The following is a 24,444-nucleotide window of genomic DNA, read 5'->3' as shown; positions in this document are numbered from 1 at the left end:
GGTGCTCCTTCAATGGGTGTTGACTGTAAGTCAGGTCTAGGTGAGGTGTGTTCATGTATGAGTTCAATAAATTCAGGGGGAGGAGGCAAATCATCCTGCTCTCCCTTATATCCTAAGTAGGGCATTTAGTATAGCCATTGGACCGAATGTGGGTGCTGAGTATTTAATATGAAGTTGGGGGTTAGATAGCAACAAAACTTCATATCCACCCAGTCTTTGTGCTGACATATGCTGTGTGTGTATGTTTTTCAGTAGGGCCTGGACATTGTGTGAGGTATGCAGAGTGGTAGGATCACCTAGGATGATAGGTGTGGCCATCTCAGCGACCATGGCACAGGCTGCCAGACTTCTGAGACACACAGGCATCCCTGAACCTGTACGGGAACCACCTTTGAGAAAAAAGCAACAGCGTAATTTGCCTCAGTGTTCTTGCGCTAGAACTCCCCCCATTGTTTTACAATTGTCCCTGGCAACTAAGTGAAACATCACGCCTTAGTCGGGTAGGCCCAGACCAGGACTTGAAACCATTGCACATTTCAAATGACTAAAAGCTTGTAACATTTCATCAGACCAATTAATGAAATCAGGCATATCAGTCTTAGTGGCTTGTCTCAGAATATTATCATAGTAGGAACAATCAGCTATCCATTGCTGGCAGTAACCAATCGTGCCAAGAAAAGTTAGAATGTCTTTCTTGGTTTGTGGGTGGGGCAGACCCAGTATGGCGGTACTTCTGGCATGGCTGATTTTCCTCTCACCTTTACTGAGAACAAAACCCAAATATTCAACACTTTCCATACACCATTGTAGTTTTTTGATTTTACACTTTGTGTCCACATTCACATAACCACAGTATTAAGCTAACACAGTCTGCCTGGCAGGCCTCCCGAGTAGAACTACATATGAAGAGGTCATCCACATATTGTAGAAGGACAGAACCTTGAGGGGCAGTCCAAGGGCAAAGTGTAGCTTGGAGAACAATGGAGTAGACTACCGGGGAGTCTACATAACCCTGAGGCATTCTACACCAAGTATACTGGCAATATTTAAATGTGAAGGCAAAGAGTGACCGTGTCTCCTTGTCAACTGGGACAGAAAAAAATGCATTCTTTAAATCAATAACAGAAAAGACTTCTGCATGGGCAGGGATGGCTGATAGCAGAGATGGCATGTCTGGAACCACAGGCGCTATGGGTATGATCTGAGCATTTACTGCTCTAAGATCCTGGACAAACCTAAAGGTATTGTCAGCCTTTCTCACTGGGTTGATAGGTGTATTAGAGGGGGAGATAGTTTCCTCAACAACCCCTTGCCCCTAGGAATTTTTCTGGGGAAAAGTGGGTATTGTTTAATGTAGACAGGTGCAGTGCCGGGCTTAAGCATTGCCTTATATGGTGTACAAGAGATTAGGCCAACATCTTGGTCAGTAGTTGCCCAAACCTCAGGAGGTACTTGATCAAGTAGCGGGTCCTGTGGTTGGCATTCTACATATAGAAAGCAATTATCGTTTAGTAAATAGATGGGCATGACTGAAGACGTAACATGTAAGGTACCCATCTTACTGATCCCTAACTGTCACTTCAATAGAACGAACAAATCTCTCCCTAATAGATTCACTGGACAATTTGGGATAACTCTGAATCGATGCATGAACAGTGATTGGTGGTTATGAGGATGTTGGATAGAGAGTGGAGGGGTTTTATAAGATCTTGTGGGTATACCGTTAATTCCCATAGAGGGCTCCGCATTCTCTCTTGGACCACTATAGTAATCCTCACATCAAGTACTACTGGTAGCACCAGAATCTACAAGAAAAGGGAGAGGACGTCCCTCTATATTTAACACAATCAGTGTCTCCTAAACATAACCCCTTAACCATGTCCATATGGAAGGTGTCATTAGCTCCTTCCCAAGGGAACGGTTTTACACTCTTCATCCCCTCTGTCCATCCTTCCATAATATCCACCCAGGGAGTAAGTAAATAGTAGTTTGTACCACAGACACGGGCTACATAAACCTTACATGTTTCTCCTACATATGGAGGGGGTGGAGAGACCTTTCCTTGTATTGCACCCATTTCTTGTAACTCAATTGAGACGGAAGCAGAGCTGAACTCTTCCCAGGACTGGCTGTACTGAACCGTAAAGGCTCCGACAATTCTGTCACTGGGTACAAAGGACTTATGTCTATGCTCAACTTCCTTCTCAACTGCCTGTTAGTATTTATCCCTTAAAACTGTCACTTGCGTTCACCAGTTTCTGGGTCAGCGGGTTTCCCCTCGCCAGAGTGGTGGGGCGTCTTACGGTTCTCCAGGACACACACTTCAGCACAAAATGAAATGACTTAATGCTTCATAACATCATAACATAAAAGAGAGCATAAGAAAGCGACAGATAAGAATCGGTAGAAATGGGCTGACAAGAGAAACCAGGGTGCAGACAATAGTTAACTTCTTCCCTAAAGAATTCCTCTTTTAAATTCTTCCCTAAAGAATTCCTCTTTAGACTTGGCCAGTAGTCTATTTAGTTCTGGGGACTTCCCAAATAAGTCCACAGTTTAAAGTCTATCTTCCCTAAAGATAGGCACTTTCCCTATCTTAAGTGGATTCAGGATAGAAGCAACAGAGAGTCTCGGAAAGGATCAGAAATCCCCCAAGCCACAGGGCAGAGGATGTCTCTCACTTACCGAATCTCTGTGTGCTCTATCCCGGAACGAGCCCCCAGCTGAAAGGATCTGCTTCCACTTCTAGTTCCTCGAATGCACCCTGACTCCTTCACCCACAGAGACAGAAGTCTGGAGAGATACTCCAATAACACATACACACAGTATGGTCTTGGGAATATTCTCTAATCTTTATTCTGACAAAACGTTTTTTTATACATACAGGATACAAGGGCGTTGTCGTTGTTCACGGACATCTGTTTAAGTTTTGGCCATATATAGTGTTATTTGATACATTGCAAGGCATACATTGCATTCCAAAGAATTTAGATTTTTCGCCATCTGGTTACAATTAAACTGAGTAGATAGAAGAAGAAATACAACTCCTTGTACATGTATATGGCTTACATTAGCTCTAGTTATACAGTTCTGTAACAATACTTATTTAACCTTTCAGAGCCCTCCTGCATTTAGCAAAGGTAGCTTTGGTCAAACTGAGTGATGAAAGTTTCTGGTGTAGGATTATTAATTCTTTACCTGTAGTAGGGTCTTAAGTGGCCTTGTAAGAAACTTCTAGAGTTTTAATTTGGGTGACAAGATTGTGGCACCCCATGCTTGATAAATATCCTGCCTACCATCGCTTTATGGGCTTCCCACACAAGCAGGTTGTGCTGTTGGTTTGAAAATAGTGGTTAAGTTTGTTGGAAACATCTGCCGCCACTACCGCATCCTCGAGGAGGGACTCATTCAGGCTCCAATTCCATGATCTAGGTTTTAGATGTGCTATCTCAAATGTTTTTGTGACAGGAGCATGAGCAGACATGGTGATAGAACTGATATCACATGAAGAAACTCTTATGTAATATGGAGTCTGGTAGTCTAAAATGGTCAATCCTCCATTAGTAGCGATGAGGAGATGGGTAGAAGGTAAAATCACACCCGGTAGGATTGAGGATCCTCCAACCGTCCATTAGTAGGAAGCTGGAGAGCAATTTACGCAGGAGCCCGATGAGAGTTTACCCTGAATATTGTTGGATTTTGTCAGATATCTGCCTAGAATAAGGAGGCTTTCTCTGAATTTCTCTAGAGTATCTAAAATTTTGGCCAAGCAGTCGGCCAGACTGGTGTTGGGCAGGTACACAGCTGCAGGTAACCAAACATCACTCTAGGAGCCCCTTGATGCGCATACACCTACCACCTGGGCAACTGAATTTGTCTCTGAGTGGCCATGAGACCATAGAGGACACCAGTATGCTAACTCCTTTGTATTTGGAGAGTTGAGAGCAACCATGATAAGCAATGGGATACCTGGGAACAGTAAGTTTTGGAACATGGTCTTTCCAGAAATGTGTTTAAAGGCCCCCTGGGCAAGTTGCCTGTGTATTTCAGACAGTAACATTGATCTTGCCGGGCTGTTAAGACCTTTGGTGTTATAGGAAGTCAGCCTAAGTACAACCATGGTTGGTGAGTGATGTCTTATGAGGGATGAAGGTGGTCCTGGGGACGGGTTTAAACAAACTACGATTAGGACAAAGGTTCCAATAGGGGATAGAATCTCTGAAGTTGTAGACCTCAGAGTTGTCTGAGATAACGAAAAGTGTTACAGTTGAAAAATGTGTGCGCAAGTCGTCTGCGCTATTGCTTTAGAGAGGTTGGTTCGGAGCAGAGCTCTCACCACCCAGATCGGGCATAGATTAACAATAATAATAATACAATTGGTGGTCAGAAGAATGATATGTGTGTGGGGGAGTATGTATAACCAGTCAAATAGGCTTAAGGCCATAGCAGGGATAGATAACCTTAGCATAATAAACCCACTGAATCAAAAAAAAAAATTACAACTGTCAAGAACACTTATAATACCAGTTCACGAGGGCCAGAAAAGTTTCTTTAACATCAATGGTGAAGCAGAATTTCTGGTCAGGTCCTGCGATACACGCTGCAGGGAATTTAGTTAGGCCCTTTTCCTTGCTGGTTGCCATTCTGAAGGAGCTGTGGAGCCAAGATAGCGATGTGGTGTGGCCAATCGGGTAGTGTCACTTGTGGGAGTTCAAAGGTGCCTAAGAAAGATGCAAGATCACCCAAGTGTCAGAAAGTCGCTGATTTGCTGCCTCTGTGGGCAATCAGTTGGAAGGGAAAGCCCCAATGATACTTGATGTTGTTATCTCTTAAAGCAGGAGTGTCAAACTCAAATACACAGTGGGCCAAAATTAAAAACTTAGACAAAGTCATGGGCCAAACTTGAAACTGAAATAGCACCGCTACTATAATTCCCTGTGTCAAGAAAACAGTCCAATGCGGGGCTTATTGTTATAAGTGGCAACTCCCTCTTCACTGAAATAGCACATCTACTACAATTCCCTTAGTCTATTAAATAGTCCAATGCGGGGCCATGTATAGGCAGAGGGGCCGCTTCTACAAAGCGGGACAACGCATAGGCAGAGAGGCCACTGGTCTATAGACGCAAGTTATACCTGGAATTGTAGTAGTGGCGCTATTTCAGTGCAGCGGCGGGCCAGCTGCAATTCATATTTTAGGATTCCTTTGAGGACCCAAAAAACAACATTGAGGGCCACGTTTGGCCTGCAGGCCAGAGTTTGACACCCCTGTCTTAGAGGGTCTAGGAGCAGGTTTGAGGCTCGAGGGAGTGTCAGCGTCTGGTGGCATAAATCAGTAAAAACCGGGATTGGCTTGCGGTTAAAAGTGAATTACTCCTGGGACCTGGCCTCCATCATGATGGACTCTTTGAGCTGGTAGAAGTGAATCCAGCATATAACATCCTGAGGACAAGCAAGATCTTCGCTTTTTAGGGTCCAGCGTCCTGTGAATACGCTTTATCTTCAAATTGTCTCTGGGAGTGCATAAGAAGTCATTGAAAATGGAGGTGGCAGCAGCATGCAGATCCTTTTGCTCAATAGATTCAGGAAGACCCTGGATCCTGATGTTGTTCCTCCTGCTACAATTTTCCAAATGGTCTTGGTGATATATTATTTGTTGGATCAGTGCCAAGTGTTCGTTTAATATGTGTGGTGTTGTACATGACTTCGAAGGTCCTCCTCACCTGTTTAAACTATTCTATCGTCGAACCCAGATCTTCTTGAAGAGCGTGCAATTCAGTGCAAAAAGAGTCCTGTATACGTTGTAAATAGGGTTCGAAATCGGTTTTGGTAGAGATCCATTTAAGGTGTCCAATCTCGATCCCACACATTAGTAGAATCTGTGGAGATCTGTGGCGGGCTTTGAGGATGCCGGGGATCTTTGGTGGAGCCATGATGTGGGGGAGAGGCAGCTATTGATCCTTCCTGTTAGGAATCCTGATCAGCTTTAGGTATGTGGTCAGAGGATTGTCTAAAGCTGGGACCCTCGTAGCAAGAACAGTCTCCGTGGCTCAGGCAGATACACTGAAGAAGTGTTAGTGTGAAACATACTTTCACAGGGTATTGAAATCTAGTTGAATTTATATGGTTCAATATGGGAAGCCATCCTGCCTCTAAAAGGGTTACATCCCAAGTGTTGATCCTACTTCATAAACAGACCGCAGGTTGGCATGTTGACACAGATGTGCACCAAAATAAAAAGCCCAGTAAGTGTGGAAGCCCTTGTCCAAGGAGTATTTAAAATTGACACAGGCTATTGACCTGGGGCTTGATAATATGGTAAAATGTTAGGTAGACAAGTTGCCTCTAGTTTTCTTTTTCTCTCTTTTTTTTTTTAGATGTAGAATGAAGAACAATAGAGTAAAGAATCAAATCCGAAAGAATGTGGGATAGCACATAACTGCAGGGGTGGGTGGGTGGGGGGGGGGGGGGGGAAAGAATGTGGGATAGCACATAACTGCAGGGGTGGGTGGGTGGGGGGGGGGGTGCATAAACAACTTTTGGCATTAGCACACAACATACAAAGAGAACTGAATATTAAAAAGTCTTTGTCAGCGATACAAGAAGGACTCGATCTCCTACGTCCACTGGCTCTACCCGGTCCCCCATTTGCTCCTCTGTATTTTCTTCCCCATGGTTGCTGTCCGGGATGGCTGCGTCTGCTGTATGCTGGTGATTAAAGAAGCATGGAGGAGATTGCTTCCTACATGACCACACATTTTTTTTAGATGACATCCTTGTTTTTCTTCTACTTCTAAGTTCCATTTTTGGGGTACATTTATTCTAAATGCGACCTTATCATAGACCCAGATAAGTTTACTGCAGTCCATGATTGGTTCAGCCCACTGACTTAAAAGCCCCCCACAGGTACCTTAACTATGCCATTTTCCCTAGAAGGTTCTTCAGGAATTTCTACTTTGGTAGCTCCCCTTAGTAATCTCACCTGGGAAAGAGGCAGGTCCTTCCCGGTGCACTGCCCAGGCCTCTAAAGCCTTGAGTAAACTAAAAGAAGCCTTCTGTTCTGCTCCCATAATTGTACATCCTGATGTCCAGAATCCTATCTATGTGGAGGTTGATGCATTTAAGTCTGGTGTAGAGCTCTTACACCCGTGCCTTCTTTTCCTGTAAGGTTTCCCCTGCAAAGTGAAATTATGACATAGAAAACTGAGTGCTTTTGGCAGTCAAGGTAACCTTTGAGAAATGGAGGCATTGGATAGAGGAGGAAGTACATCCTGAGTCAGAATATCCAGATCATAAAACCTGGAATACATAGAGGGGCCTAAGACACCTAATTCTAGACAAACATGAGGGACGTTTTGTTTTTATATTCAATTTCGCTGTTGCATCCAAACCTGGGTCTAAAAATGTCAAGATTGCAGATGCCTTTTTTCGTAGCTTCTGTGAAGCAAGTCCCCAGTCTAATTCTAGTCCAGAATAAACCCTTCCTTTTCACTATATAGTTGGGACAACAAATCAGCTCCCGCCTGATCTGTTTGTAATCTTAACACCCCACAAGTCAGACCTCCCTCCAGGCAAACCCTCAGTTGGTTTGTATGCGCCATTTGAGGGTCTTCCAGCAGTTTCATAAAACTAAAACTACTGGGCATGAAGGGCAAAAAAAGAACTTTGCACTACTGGCACGTCATGTTTGGTGACCCTTGCTTTCCGAGTATACTCAAGCTTATGTTAACGTTTGTTCAGCCTGTGCTTGTAGGAAAGGCCCTTGCATCACTCCAGCTGGAAAGGTCCTGGTCCCATATCACTATACCTTTCTTTATAGAATTCACAGTAATTTGGGTAATAGTAAATAGGTTTAGCAAGATGGCACATTTTCTATCCCTCCTATTTATCTTCCACTAAAGAACTTTCACAATTGTGTACTAAAAGTTTGTTCAAATTTGATGGTATCGCTGACAATGTGGTCTCTGATAGGGGAGTGCAGTTTGTCTCTCAGTTCTGGTGTTTGTTTTACGTACATCTAGGTTACCTCTAAAACAGTACCTTAGTTCCTTCCTTCTGGTTGCCAGAAGTGGGCAGATTATCTACCTTTTCCAGAATTTGCTGTCAACAATTCAGTACACTCTGTATGGTCAGTAAAGCAAAGACAGGCTTTTACAGACAACAATTGTGTAAAAGAAAGAATTTATTTATTAGGTAATCTTGTAAAAAACTAAAAATTAGACATAATTCCACTGCCTAGGACCTTCACTAACATAGTGCAGCTATGCTGGATCTATGTATCAAACTGAGAATAGGTGGTTACAAAAAAAAGATGTCAGCAGAAAATGTCACAATTTGCGACACATTTCTCGCCAAAGGGCTTCCTCAGGGAATTTAGGAGACCAACAACTATATTATTAATAATATATAGTACAAAGAATACAGTCATCAGACAGTCTTTGAATGTGACAACCATTATTAAAAATGATAAATAAGTCTTAGTGTTTTTAAATTTTGCTGATTGGCTATATAAGGAGACCAATGTCTATCTAATGATACATAATGCAAAATATGCTCATGATAGGGTTATTGATATATCACCCACATTATTTAGAAAGATATATAATACATAGTGTTTATAGACTTTACAATTTGACTATATAATGTAAATATGTGTAATCATACCAAAATCAACACTATTAGAAACCTGACTTGATATTGTTAATGTTCTAGGTAAAAAGGATGGGAAGTATAGTTAGTCAGATAATCAGTGATAAATTATATATATTTTACTAATAAACAAAAATGTCTTACTTCCGAGCTGACTGTTAGTCAATTATGGTCTTAAGGGTAGTGGAGAATAGAGAAAAGAGGGCACAGGGGTGACCCTTATAGTGGTTCATATCCAATACATATGCATATTTGACTGTTGTGCGTGAAATGATAATTAACATAAAATTAATGAAACTTCTGAATGTTGAACCAGCAAAAAATATTGGTAAAGGAACCCCTCGTACTTACTATGTTTTCTATACTATAGTTTCCTCTCCATAAGATATCATCCATGTAATAAATATATTGTGTATCAAAGGTGTCCAGAATCAGATATAAATTTCAGTTTAGTACCTTAAAATGATCATTAGATGGCGTACTGAAGTGTATTCTCAATTTTTGACATAGGAACAGTATGTGTTCTTCTATCAATATGCACGGCTCTAAGGTTAAAATATATAGAGTTGTGTACAATGAGTTTTAATAATGGCTATATAACAAAAATATTTGAGAATTTATTGCCATACCTTGTGTCTATTCAATGTTCCAGACCATTTGGATTCCCCATATGAATGCACGTTGTTCTACAAAGAGCTAAATGAAAATATACCATTTTAAAAAAGAGCCCTGGTTGTGAAAATGCCTTCTGGTAAAAGTCAATTTGTGCAAAAAAAAGGGACTTACTGTTTTCTTTGGGGTATAGTGCTGAGGAACGGATTGACCGCAGCCAGTCAGATGTAGACTGATGCTGCCATCGATCTATCCTTAAATGGGTTCATTTAAAAACAAGTTAGATCCTACACTTGTTTTTTACTAATATTTGGGTGTTGAGTTCAGAAATGAATTCATTTTTTTGCCATCACATCCAGTTTTTACGATATGAGGTACCCTCCATTTTTGTCAAAAACATACAAATTTTTCATAAAATGAAAAAATAACCTGAATATACCATTTATTCAAACTTTTTTTGTTCATACAAAGGATTTGTTGTTACTCTATGACATTTTTTTACACTAAAACATTTGAAAATGAATCGGGTAAGCAGTTAAGATAAATATTTAAGCTTAACTTAGGCTTTGAATGATAACCAAGCATTCTTTTCGACTTCTGACATTGTCCTGATGAAATGTTCATCTTTGATGAGCTGCGGAATCTATGAACCATCAAACACACTGGCCTTTATTTTTTCAATTGACAGGCTAGGAAATGCCAAAATGAGGTATTTGAAACAGTCTCCTTCAGTTGGCAAAACTTTAATGAACTTCTTCATCAGACCCAGTTTCATGTGCAGAGGTGGGAATATAACCCTCGACACACTGTTTGCACACCTTATGAGGGGCCCAAGACTTATCTTGATCACCAAATTTAATTTTGAAATATGCTAAATAGGCTTGCTCTACAAATGTGCTGATGTTCGCCCCTTGACTGGGAATGGTGAAACTGCCACAGGTATAACAAAATGAATCAGGGTTGTTTAGGCACTTACGACAAGAAACAGCAGAGCCAGATATTATCTGAAAGAAAGGAAATACGTGTGTAAATAGAAGAATACATTTTGCTTATTCACTACATAGAGCTGCGCACAACCTCTGACCACACTGTCTTGCTTGTAAATAAATAGCCTTTACAAATCCACGCTACAGTAATGGGATAAATATAGGCAGTAGGGAACAAACCTGACGTGATAGAAGAAAACTGACTGCACTTTCAGAATCCGCATACCTATTTTAGTGTCAGTAGGCCTAAAATGTGTTCAAAATTGTTCCCCAGTGTAATCTGACTAACTATAATTACCATCTCTTATACCTAGAACATTAACAATATCCAGTTAGTAAGGTTTCCATAAAGTACTTTGGGTACTGCAACTACTGTCACTGAGTGTTCTGAGACTTACCTTAGCAGACACCAAATAAGTCATGATAGATTTTCCCCTTTTTTCTTCTTTTTTCAAATAGTTTTGCTATTGGTGTGATTACACATATTTACATTACATAGTCAAATTGTAAAGTCTATAATCACTATGTATTATTTATCTTTCTTTCTAAATAATGTGGGTGATATATCAATAACCCTATCATGGCCATATTTTGCATTATGTATCATTAGATAGACATAGATAACCAATCAGCAAAATTTAAAAACACTAAGACATTAATTTATTAATAATTATTTTCATTATTAATAATGGTTGTCACATTTCAAAGACTGTATGATGACTGTATTCCTTGTACTATGTATTATTATTATAGTTGTTGGGTCTCCTAAATCCCCTGAGGCCGTTACGCCCTTTGGCGCGAAACCCAATGGAATGTCTGGAATTGAGACATTTTCTGCTAACATTTATTTTTACCTATCTATTCTCCGTTTCATACAAAGATCCAGCACAGCAGCACTGTGTTAATTAAGGTCCTAGCGCAGTGGAACTATGTCTTGTTTGAGTTTATTACAAGATTACCTAAAAAATAAATTCTTTCTTTTACACAATTGATATGTTGTCTGTAAAAGCCTATCTTTGCTTCACTGACCGTACGTATTTGACTTCCAGGCTAGGCACACCATATTTCCTCCTATCTATGTTAACCCCTTTGTTGGTGAAAAAATTATCTTGCTCAATTCGGTACACTCCTCTACTAGGATGCTTCTGTTTCAATGTGTTGGCGGGGGAAATCAAAAATTCTCCTTTGTCTGATTCATCTGCCAACGTTGGAAAATTGGCTTGCTCATATGACTAAAATTAAAAAAAAAAAAGGCAAAAAGAGCAACCGAAAAGGTTTGCTAATCCAAAGAACCAGCATACTCTCCTGGGGATTTAGTTTTGGTTTCTACCCAAAATATTGCCACCAGAGCACGGTTCAGTACACCCTGTTTGTTCCCTCTGATGGCTTGGCTTACAGTAGCAATGAAGATTAAGCAAACAGCTGTCAGTCCTCTGCTCTGCAGCCCATGGCATCCCTGGTTTCCCTTTAGCAGTGAATGGTCTCTCGGCATCCCCTGCTCTGAAACTGTGCATATGAAGAGGAGTTGGAGTTTTTGCTGCCCCCAGAGAGCAGAGTAGTTCCTGGCCTGAATCATAAACCATTGGCTGCTAGGACTCCTTGCTCCCAGTCACTGGTTGATTGTTGTCGCACTTAAACTTAATGTTACAGTCTATCAGGGAAGCAGTCCTGCATGAAATCTCTGGATAGCAGTCAAAAGGTTAATCTTTTTGCCTCTAAACATTGGAATAGCTGATGCAGGTTGTGGGATATCTTTAGGTCACAACCATATGCTATATTTCCTATATGGTTAAATAACCTAAATAACAAGCAAGCCAAATGCTGCCATCTGTTGATGCTTGTGTGTGCCTTAAAATCCCATGAGGCGATATAAATTCATTGCAACACAATCTGCTCTTGATTTTCAGACACCATACACAATATTGGGAGAACAGTCCTAACTGCTAATGACACTCACGCTGAACATTCACTCACCATGGATACATCTCCTCCCATATCTCTATTTTTTAAAAATGGTTTCAGCATATGGTTTACAGAACTGTCTGTAACAACTGCTGAAATAGAATACTGGTGAATATGAACACACAAATTCTATTCCCTTTATTATTATGATTATTATTATTTAAAATATTATCTTCCTGTATTTTTATAGTGCCAATATATTCAATGATTTACAAAGTCACTAGTCTTGTCACTAGCTGTCCCTCAAAGGGGCTCACTAATCTATGTCCCTACCATAGTCATATGTCTTTGCCACAGTCTAAGGGCAATGTGGCAGGAAGCAAATTAACCTAACTGCATGTTTTTGGAATGTGGGACACCTATACCTACTACTACAGTCAGTATTTCTGCCGCCTCCATCTCCAACTTTGACTTAATTCTACTGAACTTTGTTGATAAATAAGTGTTTAAATATAATTTAAACAATGTATTGAATGTAGGTGACTAACCAATATTGAAGTATTTTGATAATATAATTTTTATGTATAAACTAGCAGTGGTTGTTCCAAAAGTGCATGTTCGGTGGGATACAGTGACCAACAATAATTTGGTTATGCTTGAGACTTATTTGGGTTTTAAGCAATGCGTAGCAATACACTTCCTCCTATAGACATTGCCTAGGCAATTTTACTTTTACATACATGTTAAATTAAATATTTTTTTCTGTTTCATTTTACAGTGAAAACAGACTTCACCTTCCATCTGATCCATCTTCATTAGCGAATGCCTTTGAACATTTGACAACACTTTCACTCAATCACACGGGAATAGCATGGAAAGAGGTAATTGTATATTTAGGAAAATGTGACTGGTATGGCGGGACATCAGGTGCAGGAGAGTGTAAAGGGAATGAGAGGGGGAAGTACATGCTGGAGGGAAATGTGGATGGTTCATTAAGCAGTATAGGCCGGATGGAATTTCATGGTATGGTATGAGAGTAGGCAGTATCTGCTGGAGAGGTTTGTAGAATGTATGGTGGTGGGCAGTGTGTGCAAGAGAGGTTTGTCAAAGCAGTAAGCACGTATGGCATGTGGAGATGATTGCAGAATGTATGACAGGACGATCGTATGTGCAGCATAGGTTTGCAGAGAGTATGATGACATCCATTATTTTCAGGAGATGGATGTGGTGAGTGTGACTGCATGAAATAACTAATGTAGAGGTCAGAAATTAGGTTTCTCAAATACAATGTGTGTTCTGGGCATACCCTAATGAAAGGGGGATGTGGGAACACGTCACAAGTAAACTGTAATGAGAAAAGCATGACATGAAGTTTTTTGTAAATCAAAGTGAAATTATAGTTAGGAAAGGCATTTTAAAAGCCCAGTGTTAATATGGAACTAAACTCAAAATAAAAAACACACTTAACTTTAATCCTACAGATGTCGGGAGGTTTTTTGTTTGGGTGCTGCATCGTCCAAGTATCCGCCTTTGGCCCACCGCAGAGAAAGCACCGGGCACCAGCATCTTCTTCTCTCTTCTTCTGGGTTCACCTTCCTACATCACTTAATCTCCCACTGCGCAGGCGTGAGATCTGGTGACGTAGATGGGGAAAAAGCTTGCAGTGAGATTGGCAATTTATTTCTTCCATTAAAGAAAGAGCTCTTTCTGTGTATACACAAGATAAGGGTATGCGTAGAAGGAGCAGCCAAGAGCCGGGAGGCTTTGCGCTCCCATTCTGTCATTCTGCCCACCCTTTTATGTAAAGTAACAATGTTAGGTTTAGGGCCAATTGCATATCTCCCTAACATATTATTGTCAGTAAATTTGCTGGGGGACGGGGGAGCTCAAGGTGTGTAATATGTAAAAAAAAAAATGTAGTTTTTCAGTAAATTAAAATTAAAGTGTATCTAGGAATATTATATTTTTAAGCTATCTAAATTGCTTTCCAGACTATTCATTACCTTTGATTAGGGAAACAATCTGCTTTTTGGAAACAAAGTGCTTTACGAAAGTTTTTTACAGGCTCCCTTACAAACCCAGCAACTTCAGTCATAGACAAATAATTGTCCACAAACAATAAGGCAATTATTCAACTTATTTTAAATTATATATTATAATGCAACTGATATCTCAGTGTTTCATCAAACAACATATGTGTATCTTTTTGCATTATTGATTTTAAAATGTGATTTCTACTGAAGATACTGTAAAGTCTGGGGATAAGCTCAGACCGCAGCCAGTACGCACGTCTTTATTGGAATAACTCAAAAACAGCTTATTTTCAGCAACTTAGGAAGGTATAAACAATAGAGAAAAGGGCTTACTTCAGCCTTGTGGTGTAAATGTCCATAGTCCATCAGAACGTCCCCACAATAAGGATGAGCCCAATACAAGTCTCTCGTGAGGGTCCAATCGTCAGCCTGGGGTTTCCACAGTCCATAAATCTAACGAAATCAAGTCAGCATCATCAGCTTTCAATGTAACAGTAACACCACTTCCCAGCTTGATTTCCCACAAGCTTCTTTGCAGGCTATTTCCTGCACTTCCACCTCCACTCCCATTTGCACACCTTGGTAATCCCAACTTCCTCCTGGGCAGGTCTAATTCCTGGTGTGTACTTTGATGGACTGAGGAGGCCCACCCAATCCTTCCCCTTCAGTCCGGGTCCCAAGAAGTGACCAGTGAAAAAACATGATCATGATCCAACCGTTCCAATAAGTACAATACGTAAGAGTACAAGGGATGGACACTTCTGACATCCACTATATTGCCAGTGAAACTTTCACTATATTGGCAATCTGGTTCTTTAGATTGGAATTTCTGGGGACAATTCATGGGTTAAGGCAGCTTTATACAAATAGTATGAAAAATGAAATTTCAGAGGGGTTTATACATATGTTCCTCACTTAAACCTACATTTTCACTTTCCTGCACCTCCTCATTTCATATAAATTGGAGTTTAAAGAACAGAAGCAGAAAGGGTAGCATAGTATTACATGTGTAGTTTTGTGAAAGGCTGGCAAAAAATTAACACACACAGCTATCACACTGCAGGTGTGATATATTTTACAGCAAGTTTTTTTTTTTGCCCATAATATATGGGCAGAGATGGGGCATCATCACCACATTTTAACATTATATAAAGGGTGACTTTTCTCTTTTTTAAAATTGACTGCAAAGTAAATCTGCAGCCTGCTGAGATATCTCTGTCACATATTCCAGGTGGATTAGGGCTGCTCCTGTTCATGCCAGACATTGGGAATGTATCATTAGGGGCTTTCCTATAATGTAACAAAAAGTGCTGAATCTCATGCATGCCCAAATGAGATCAGCACTTGATATTGAACATTGGAAAGAAGAGGGAAGCTGAGCAAGTGTGGGACTCAGTGGTCTCAGTTCGTTTAAAGATCCAGTAGTTTTTTTTCACAAAAATTTTGCTTTATCTAGATATTGCACTAGGAAGTGACATCTGAAGTTAGGCTGGTATCCCACTGGCAGTAAGGTTGCATTTGCTGCATTTACCCCTCACTTTCTTCTCGCCAGGAACCACTGCTGCTTAAAAAAACTGCTAGGCCTGAAAAAGCCCAGCACTTAACCGCCTGTTTCCAATCCCAGGTGTCTAGCAGTTGCCAAGTAGTCACTCAGGGGGTGTAAATAGCCCAGTTCTTCACTGCTAATGTGAACTAAGCCTAACTTGGTATACTACATTGATCACTCTATTACACTACTACAAGGGATTACACAATTAAAACATGGAACACTAGGCAGTTGGATTAAAATACACAGCACTGAACAAGTTGGAACAAAGTATGGGGGGTAGGTAGAACACTAACACAATAATCAGGGTTACTTGATAGCTGTGGCATAAATAACTGGGAGTACTAAATTTGCTGTGTCTTGCCCGCCTATTTTTTTACCACAAGGCTACAGCTTCCCACCACCCGACTGAAAAAATTTTCGGGGGAGAACACTGATCAACCAAGTGCAGTGTATTGCCTTGAGTTTAAAATGAATTTGCATAGTTTGTATTTGTTTGAGGTTTGAGCAATGTATGTTGCAGTTTTACTGGAAATCTAAGTGTAATGCGAAAGGCTTAACAGATGTGCAACACCTTTAGAGTGGTTTTTAAATAGCATTTGGCCGTTTCTTCTACTCATATAATGGCCTGTTGATCATAGACAACAGAGCAATGTATCTCACACCCAAAATAAATGGATTGTGTAAGAAAAAAACATAATAATAACTTATATTATCTAATGTCTGGGTAGAATACTTGAACTAAAAAAATCCCTGAGATCTTATGGTAGCTGTATATGTATTTTTGTCTTTCAAATTGTTGTCTTAAAGCGGAAGTAAACCCAAAACAAAAAAAATCACACCTTCAAGATCCTGCAGGAGGTTTGTTTCTTCGGGATGATTACAAAAGGCTAGCTTCTAATGCAAAGGACAATTTCCTAACCATACCCACTCCGGGAGCTTCTTTTTAAATATCTGTGCTAAATATTTTCCCACAGCAACTAGTCAGATCCTAATATTTTTAGAAGTGTTTGACTTTTTTTTTTTTTTTTTGATGCAGAGCCAAAGATTTTACAAAGCACAAACTTCCCTTAGTTATCATTTAAGGTTCAAGCAGATTTCTGGCAGAAGGAGATTACAAAATGGTCCCAATATTTATGGTAGTTTTTTTCAGACTTTTGCAGGTATGTTTTCCAATTAGTAGCTCACTGCAAAATTTTCATTTTATTGTGGTATGTAAAATTAAGCTTTTTTAAAATTGTTCTTAAAGCATAGTAGGATTTTAGTAGTCTAAATTTGGAATAACTGTAAAGGTGGTTAGAAATAACTCATTTGAATTTTTTTTTAGGTGTTGCAGTGTGCTGCTATGTGGCCGGTGCTTGAAGAGCTACACCTAGCATCAAACGATATAGCGTTTTTGGAAAGGTTAGTTTAAATGCTTTTAATAGTTTAGATATATTTAGATTTTAGTAAATCCAAAATGATACATCATATTATGGCATATGTAGAGAAATACAGCATATACATATAGTTTTATTACAAAACATTTTTGTCACCAACTTATCTTGAAAGTAAAATATAGAAGACCTATAGTAGCAGTATTACTGCAAAGAAACTGTATATACTCGAGTATAAACATTTTTTTTTTGTTCTCCTTTTACTTGGGTCATATCAGTAGACTGCTGTGTCCTTGTGATTTTGTTAGATTTCACATGAAGGTATAGTGCCATATGCCATATGCATGGTTGACCAACGAATATAATTCATTTAAGCGCAAGCGACCAGAATATTTTATTATCATAAATAATAAACATTTAATACCCCGCAACAAAAAAAGGAAAAGTGATACAGATTGAGCCCACATAATTTTTTTTTTCCATTATACATATATATATATTTTTTTAGTAACACATCGTTGATGCATTCATTAATGTTAATTTTTATGGCATTTCAGTTGGATCACTGTTAAATTTAGCAGCGCTGGTTACATGTCTTACGTCCTTTCTGTATAAGTAGTTCATATACAGATTTATTTTCAAGCATATTGTCACACTTAAGAATACCACTAAGCACTTAAGGAAAGTGCTATTCAAAGGGGGACTTTTAAGGTGTGATAAACTCAGCAAACAATCAAGTATTGATACGGTTTAAACTTCATTAATATTTTATTTCCATATTTTAAAAAACATAAAACATTACACACAACATAAATAAAAATATTTAAAACAATATACATGCAATTCCAATTTGCTACAATTTTGTACAAGATTTTTTAAAGGTCTCAGAATGCTATATCACTTGTGTTCATATAGAGGAGAGGGGGGAGAAGAACATTTCAACCTCCCCATTTCATCAAACCCAATATTGCTTGGCCTGTTTTGTAGATAAAATCTACTTCTTCAGGAAAAGAACAAGAGCGCAGAGATCTATAGAAAGAGAAATACATAAGTGGAAAGTTTTGACATCCGTCAAACAAGTCATACAAAATCTGTAAGAATACATTCTGTGTACTTTAACAAAACCAGTAAAGACCATAGCTATATGGCCCCCTGGCCCAAGGAAAACCGTTCTAAATAAGTAAAAAAACACTGTAAGGACCATCTATTTTATTTATTCTGAGTGTTTAATATTAAAATATTGTTATCCTAATTATAAAGTAAATATATCTTCTTAAACATATTGGGCATAAATCTTGTTTATAAAGCAAACAATATCCGTTTTTGTTGGTACCAAAAAGAGAAGGACACCATAAATCCATAGCAACATTTTTGTATGTGAATATTCCCCAGGGTTTATATGCTAACCTGATATATAAAGATTTCATAGGTAAGCACTGTTGCTCTATAATAGTTGCTATATGGTTATAAAAATACAGATAATTGATTATTTAGGCGAGTTAATAATAAACTTTAGTTTAAATTCCAATGGTTAAATCAAGAGTAATCATATCTTGCCAGTGTATAAAGCATTGTACATCATTTCCTATTAATAGTTATTTGTTTACCATTTATAATTAGCTAATTTGCAAAGTATGCAAAGAAGGTTTTTAAAACCATATATTGGCTATATATTGGAGAAAGCAGTTTCAGAATCAAACTTACTTTTTATGAAGAAATAGAGGAAGAGCTCAATTAGAGCAGAAAACATCCATGAACATCCACTCAAAATCCCAAATTAATTGCATGATAATAGATTTACAAGGTAAAAGTGCTGCAGTGATTCTATTCCTCATGTGCAAGGTCTGGTGGGACTCACCAGTGCTTCCATCTCCTGCTAGCTTCCTTTATGAATGCCCTCCGCCCGCCAAGGATGACAAAAAGGGGGGCGGGAACCAGGAAGAGGATTGAGATAGCGGGATTCTGGAATGCAAGCTGCTCTCCAGCCAAATTACTTGCCTCAATGACTGCAGCAAGTGTTTCTGAGCCTATTGGGAGGCTCTGCACGCTGCAGAATTGTACAGAAAAGAAACATTGTTTCTTCTGAACAATCAAAGTGTCCCATCAGAAACGCAGCCTGCAGTTTATGATGTACACAAGATGTTACGAATTGTTTGATATGAGACATTTTAATACTTTTAAATACCACACTTTGAGATGAAACAAACAATTGATATATAGCAATTGAATAAGAAAATTGCCATTCAAACAGGTAGCAAACCCATATTAACTTACTTTACGTTCTTATAAGTTAATTAACATATCATAAATGTATTTTATTTTATTCCAAACCTGGTGGCACTAAAGAACCCTCATAGAAAATTAAATAGTAACAAATCCAATGATTTATTTCAATTGTTCATAAAAGTATTGGAAACTAAGGATCTCATTAAGGCCCGGATACATATATGCTTTTAAGATGTATATCCACCTGGTTTCATTCTGCAGTAAAGTTTTGTCCCAGTTGCCCCCTCTACAATCTGGGTCTATTTGTTCAAGAGCCACAAATTAAAAAAAAAATTGAAATATTAGTTATGTTCCAGACCCACATGGCGACTGAGGGGGGTGAGTATTTTTCCGTTCTAAATTAAATATGTATGCTCTTAAATTGTTTTTCGGAATTGTCTCTTTGTCTTCCCTATGTAAAGGCAGCCGCAGTTACAGACTAAATTTTACCTATTGAATTACATGTGGTTCTTTTTTTGCAACATTTATATCTTTCTAAGGAATAAATTTAAATTAGCATTTGTATAGTTGGGGGGCATAATGAAATTACACTGGCAACATGCACTGCAGGCAATGCTTTTATATTTGGACATTGGTGCTAGTGTTGGAAATGAAAAGTGACCTCTACTTCTACTAATTTATTGCTTATAGCAGTTGACTTCCTATAAACAAATTGCGGTTTATCTGGGATTACTTTTTGCATGTCCGGATTAAATGTAAGTAGAGGCCAAAATTTTTGGCATAACTCTCTAATTTGTCGGTGTTCTTCTGTGTATTCTGTTATAAATTTAGTTAGATTCTTAGATTTAGGTCGGGGAGTTGGAAATAGATGTTCTCGTCTCGATTTGCTTTTTGATTTTTGTTAAGCCTTTTTAGGAATTTTTGGGCTATATCCTCTTTGTAATAATTTGAAATTGAGTTTTTTTGCCTCTAATTCAAAGTCAACCTCATTGGTACAATTTCTACGTATACGAAGATGTTGGGAATAGGGTATACTATGTACCAAATGAGTGGGATGGGCACTAGAGGCATATAGTATTGCGTGCTGTAGGTTTACGAAACATAGTAGAACCTAAGATGTTATTAATGTCTTTAGTGATTTCAATGTCAAGGAAAGCAATTTCCAAGTTGTTTTATCTTTTTCTTGTAAAAACTTTTATGGTGGAAACTCTCAAATTGTTGGGAATACTGGAATACAACACTTCCACATCTATTGTGACCAGTAGAGCATCAGGAGGAACGTACATATCCTCAGTTGTTTTTAATACATCAGGTCTATCTTTAAGGAAGGACGAAAGACCAAGAACATGTGACCTAAGTAGCTGGTCTACCAATTGACTGGCGTTGCAAGGTAAACTTTCTATTTCCGGTATAATGGGCCTTCTTGGTGGATTGATCATATCTTTATGGATTTTAGGTAGTGCATAGAAAGTAGGAGTTTTCGGGTAAGATTTTTTTTAGAAATTCATAGATTCTTTTATCAATGAGACCTTCATTGAAAGCTCCTAAGGTGAGTGTGTTATATTCCTATATATAGAGTTCAATTTGATCTTTTGCACATATCTTTATACTGTTCTATCCCAAGGACCTCAATATTGCCTCACGTAAGAAGCTCATGTACCTGATCGATTGGAAAGGTTTTGGCCCTGAGGAGAGATTGTGGGTTCCTGCTGCAGATCTTCTGGCTAAAAAGTTCCATCTACTCTTCCCTGGGGAGGGGGTGGGGGTAATGTCAATTTTACCTCTCCCCCTCTGAAGCACAGGCATCTCTCTCCTGGCCGTGCCTTCATTCCCAAAATTTATAGGCTTCGTTCCATCCCTGGCTATTTGGCTATTCAGATACAGCACTCAGCGTTTGTGCACTGTGTCTCCACTCCTCTAGTTCTGTTGAGCTAGTTCCTGTACACCTGTTGGCTAATTCAGTGTTTTCTTTGTCCAGCTCCTGCGCTAACCCCCTGTTGTCCAGGTATATACATTATAACCATATAGAACAAAAAGGTAATAAGATTGTGTCACATAAACTCAATTAAATGATGGAGGTAAATATACCTCCCAAAATTTCTATTTATCATAGAATTTTTGGTAAGCAAATCTACTATATGTGTGCTGCCTTCATTGCATCTTAGCAGAGACAATAGTATTGATATACATTAGCTTTTCTACTGCCCTCTAGTGGTTGTTTTTTTTGTAAGCAGTCTTTGCATAATATATTCTAGCCAGCAACAGGAAATTATCTAGATTTACAGGATGGTGAAAGGCCCGCCTAGTCTCCATCTTAGTTTCTCAGTGAAAAGCATCTGTCCTTCCCATCAAGCCTGGCAAACGAATTGTCTGTAAGTAGGCCTCTATGATAGCATTTTATGAAGAAGCATGTAGAAATATTATGCATTAGATAGCTAGATGTAAGCTATATATTGCTGTACTGTGTATACTGATATATATCTGTTTGTATTGTATTGTAGTTTCAGAAAATTAAAGTAAATGAGGAAAGACAATAAAGTTCAGAGAATCTCACTCAAGAAGCAGATTTCTCCGCTTATTGGCCTTATTTACAGTGTTTAGCTGCCTGTCTAGCTGCACTACACAGGACAGTGTTGTGAGGACAGAACAATATGCTAGTGTTCTTTCGTAATGATAATTTGAATGAATTTTATGTATTACAAGATATATAGATATATAGATATATTAGGTGGTTTGGAGTGATTCCATATATTTACTGTGGACAATCTTGCTTCTATAAGAATTTGGTTTACTATTACTCCGTATGTGGGGGGGAATCTATCAATTCCCAAACTAAGTAGTGCTAACGCAGTGTCAGGTCTGGTTAAGCATCCTGTGACTTTAGATATTAGTACAAATAAAGAGTTCCAGAATCTACAAAGATTTTTACACTCCCAAAACATATGTAAGTAGGTACCTGGGGCACCACACTCCCTCCAGCATTGTGTAGAGTAGTCTGGTACAAATTTAGAGAGCCTATTAGGCGTTTTATACCAGCAAAGTAATATTTTTTTTATATTTTTCCCAGTGGGAAACACACTTTGAAGCTACAGAATTAGAAGATATAGCTACTTTCCACTGGGAAAGGGAGAAACTTTAAAATCCTTCTCCCAAACTGAGAAAATAGGTAATCTCATCCATTTGTTCTTATTTTGAATTAGGTTATAGTACAAAGATATGTCCCCTTTACAAATACTAGTGTTCTGGCTTTTCTCTAGTCTATATTTATTTGAAGAGGAATGAAAATTAGGTAAATCTTCAATATATTGATACCCTTGTTTATACCAAGTATGTAAATTTAGGTGTAGAATAATCAATTCAAAAAAGCTGCAAAGGTATCAGGGTATAAATCATCTGAGAATCTGGTAATTTTGTACTCCTAATTTCTTCCCATGCGTGTACCATAGCTGCTATTGGAGGCAACTGCGATGGTAAATTAGTGGAAGAACAAGAGGTTGCCAGTAAAAAGGCTAAATATTTTCCATTTAGAATTTATACTCTTTCTATATCTAACCATCTTTTTTGGCATTGGGTTTTATACATATTTCAAGTTGGTCCAGTAAGGATGCCAGGTAATAATCTGCTAGATAAGGTAATCCTACACCTCCTACTTTTTTTGAACGTAGTAAAAGAGAGTGAGAAATATGTGGTTTCCTACTATTTCATACATATTTATTCACTATGGATTGCAAAGAAGATATAACTTAGGAATGAGGAATAATGGGGAACAAATAAACATTTTTTGGAAGAACAGAAATTTTGAATGCTGCAATGCAACCCAACCAAGACAATTCAACTTTTGATAGTTTTCAGATGTCTTTTTGTACAGAAGCTATTATCTGTGTAAAGTTGCATCTAAACATATTGGCTATGGCATATGACAATTGAGTTCCAAAGTAAGAGATGCTATCTTGGGACCAGAGGAAAGGGAAGATTCCAGACAATTCTGTTTGTAATAGAGGAAATATTCCCACGTTCAAAATATTACACTTGGATTGGTTAATTTTATAATAGGCCAAAACACGTACAGAAAGGCTTACAGTCAATGGATACAGTAAGAAACTTTTCAAAAGAACATATCAAAGAGTATTATATCTAAATAGAAATTACCTCATATTGTAAACTTCCTGTACACAAGCCAAAACCAACAATGAACACCATCAAAACATACACCAAATTATCAGGGGACATTGGAACATTCTCACCACTGACCCCAACATAAATAACATTGTTGGGGACAAACCTTGCATTACATACAAGAAATCAAACTCCTTACGGGATTTAAAATCATTTAAATGTGGTTGTTGATGATTGGTGGAGAATCAGGCATTATTATTACCTAACTGTTTTGTACATAAAATTAAATATCATGTCAACTGCCAATCCTCGGGAATCATCTACCATATTACATGCTCCTTGGTAGATTTCATGCAGGCAAAACAAAAACAGACTTTAGAAAACGCATTTATGAACAATTAGCTATCATGTGGGCACAGAACACAAATTTGATATTCATCGCATTACGTTTGCCGCTCTTGAACAAATACCACCCAATCCCCAGGGAAGGGGTGACCACGAAAAAAAAATTGTTTCAATCAGAAACTAAGTGGATTTTCTGGCTAAAAGCCAATCATATCCCTGGTCTAAATTATGTTTTTAGTTTTCAACCATTTCTTTAAAAAACAAAAAAATTGTTAGTACAACTTTATTTATGATCCATAAAAGTAACTATACTAGTATACCATTGTTTATTTGTTCAACCTAACCTCTCATGATATTATTATATATATACAAATTTCTTGGTTTTTATACATAATTAATTGTAAAACTGTATTATTGTGTCTTATGATTGATGTATATAAAAAATGGTTTATGTTTCATCTACAGGTCATCTTCAATCACCAACAGCATGATCTTCTGTATTCCTGTACTTAAATCATTATCTGTTATATATTGGTAGAACATATTTGCTATTTTCATAGCTAGATATTACTTTACTGTTTTTTTTATTCACACTTAATGATTGTTTGATCTTTTCCAATATACAATATACCTCCCCTTTTCCTAGGGTCATTT

General features: G+C 38.3%; 1 protein-coding gene across 1 annotated transcript in view; it reads left to right on the top strand.

Annotated features, from left to right (window-relative positions):
• TBCE (tubulin folding cofactor E) overlaps positions 1–24,444 on the top strand; it is a gene marked incomplete in the record, with an annotated part of 197,671 nt that overhangs the window by 82,192 nt on the left and 91,035 nt on the right. The window contains 2 exon segments of the mRNA XM_072409203.1: positions 12,927–13,029; positions 17,055–17,131. Coding sequence (XP_072265304.1) covers positions 12,927–13,029; positions 17,055–17,131 — 180 coding nt within the window.

The sequence above is a fragment of the Pyxicephalus adspersus genome, chromosome 4, assembly GCF_032062135.1.
Source record: "Pyxicephalus adspersus chromosome 4, UCB_Pads_2.0, whole genome shotgun sequence".
NCBI classification, from domain to species: domain Eukaryota; kingdom Metazoa; phylum Chordata; class Amphibia; order Anura; family Pyxicephalidae; genus Pyxicephalus; species Pyxicephalus adspersus.
The sequence above is the reverse complement of the archived record's forward strand: the minus strand, read 5'-3'. Positions and strand labels throughout refer to the sequence as shown.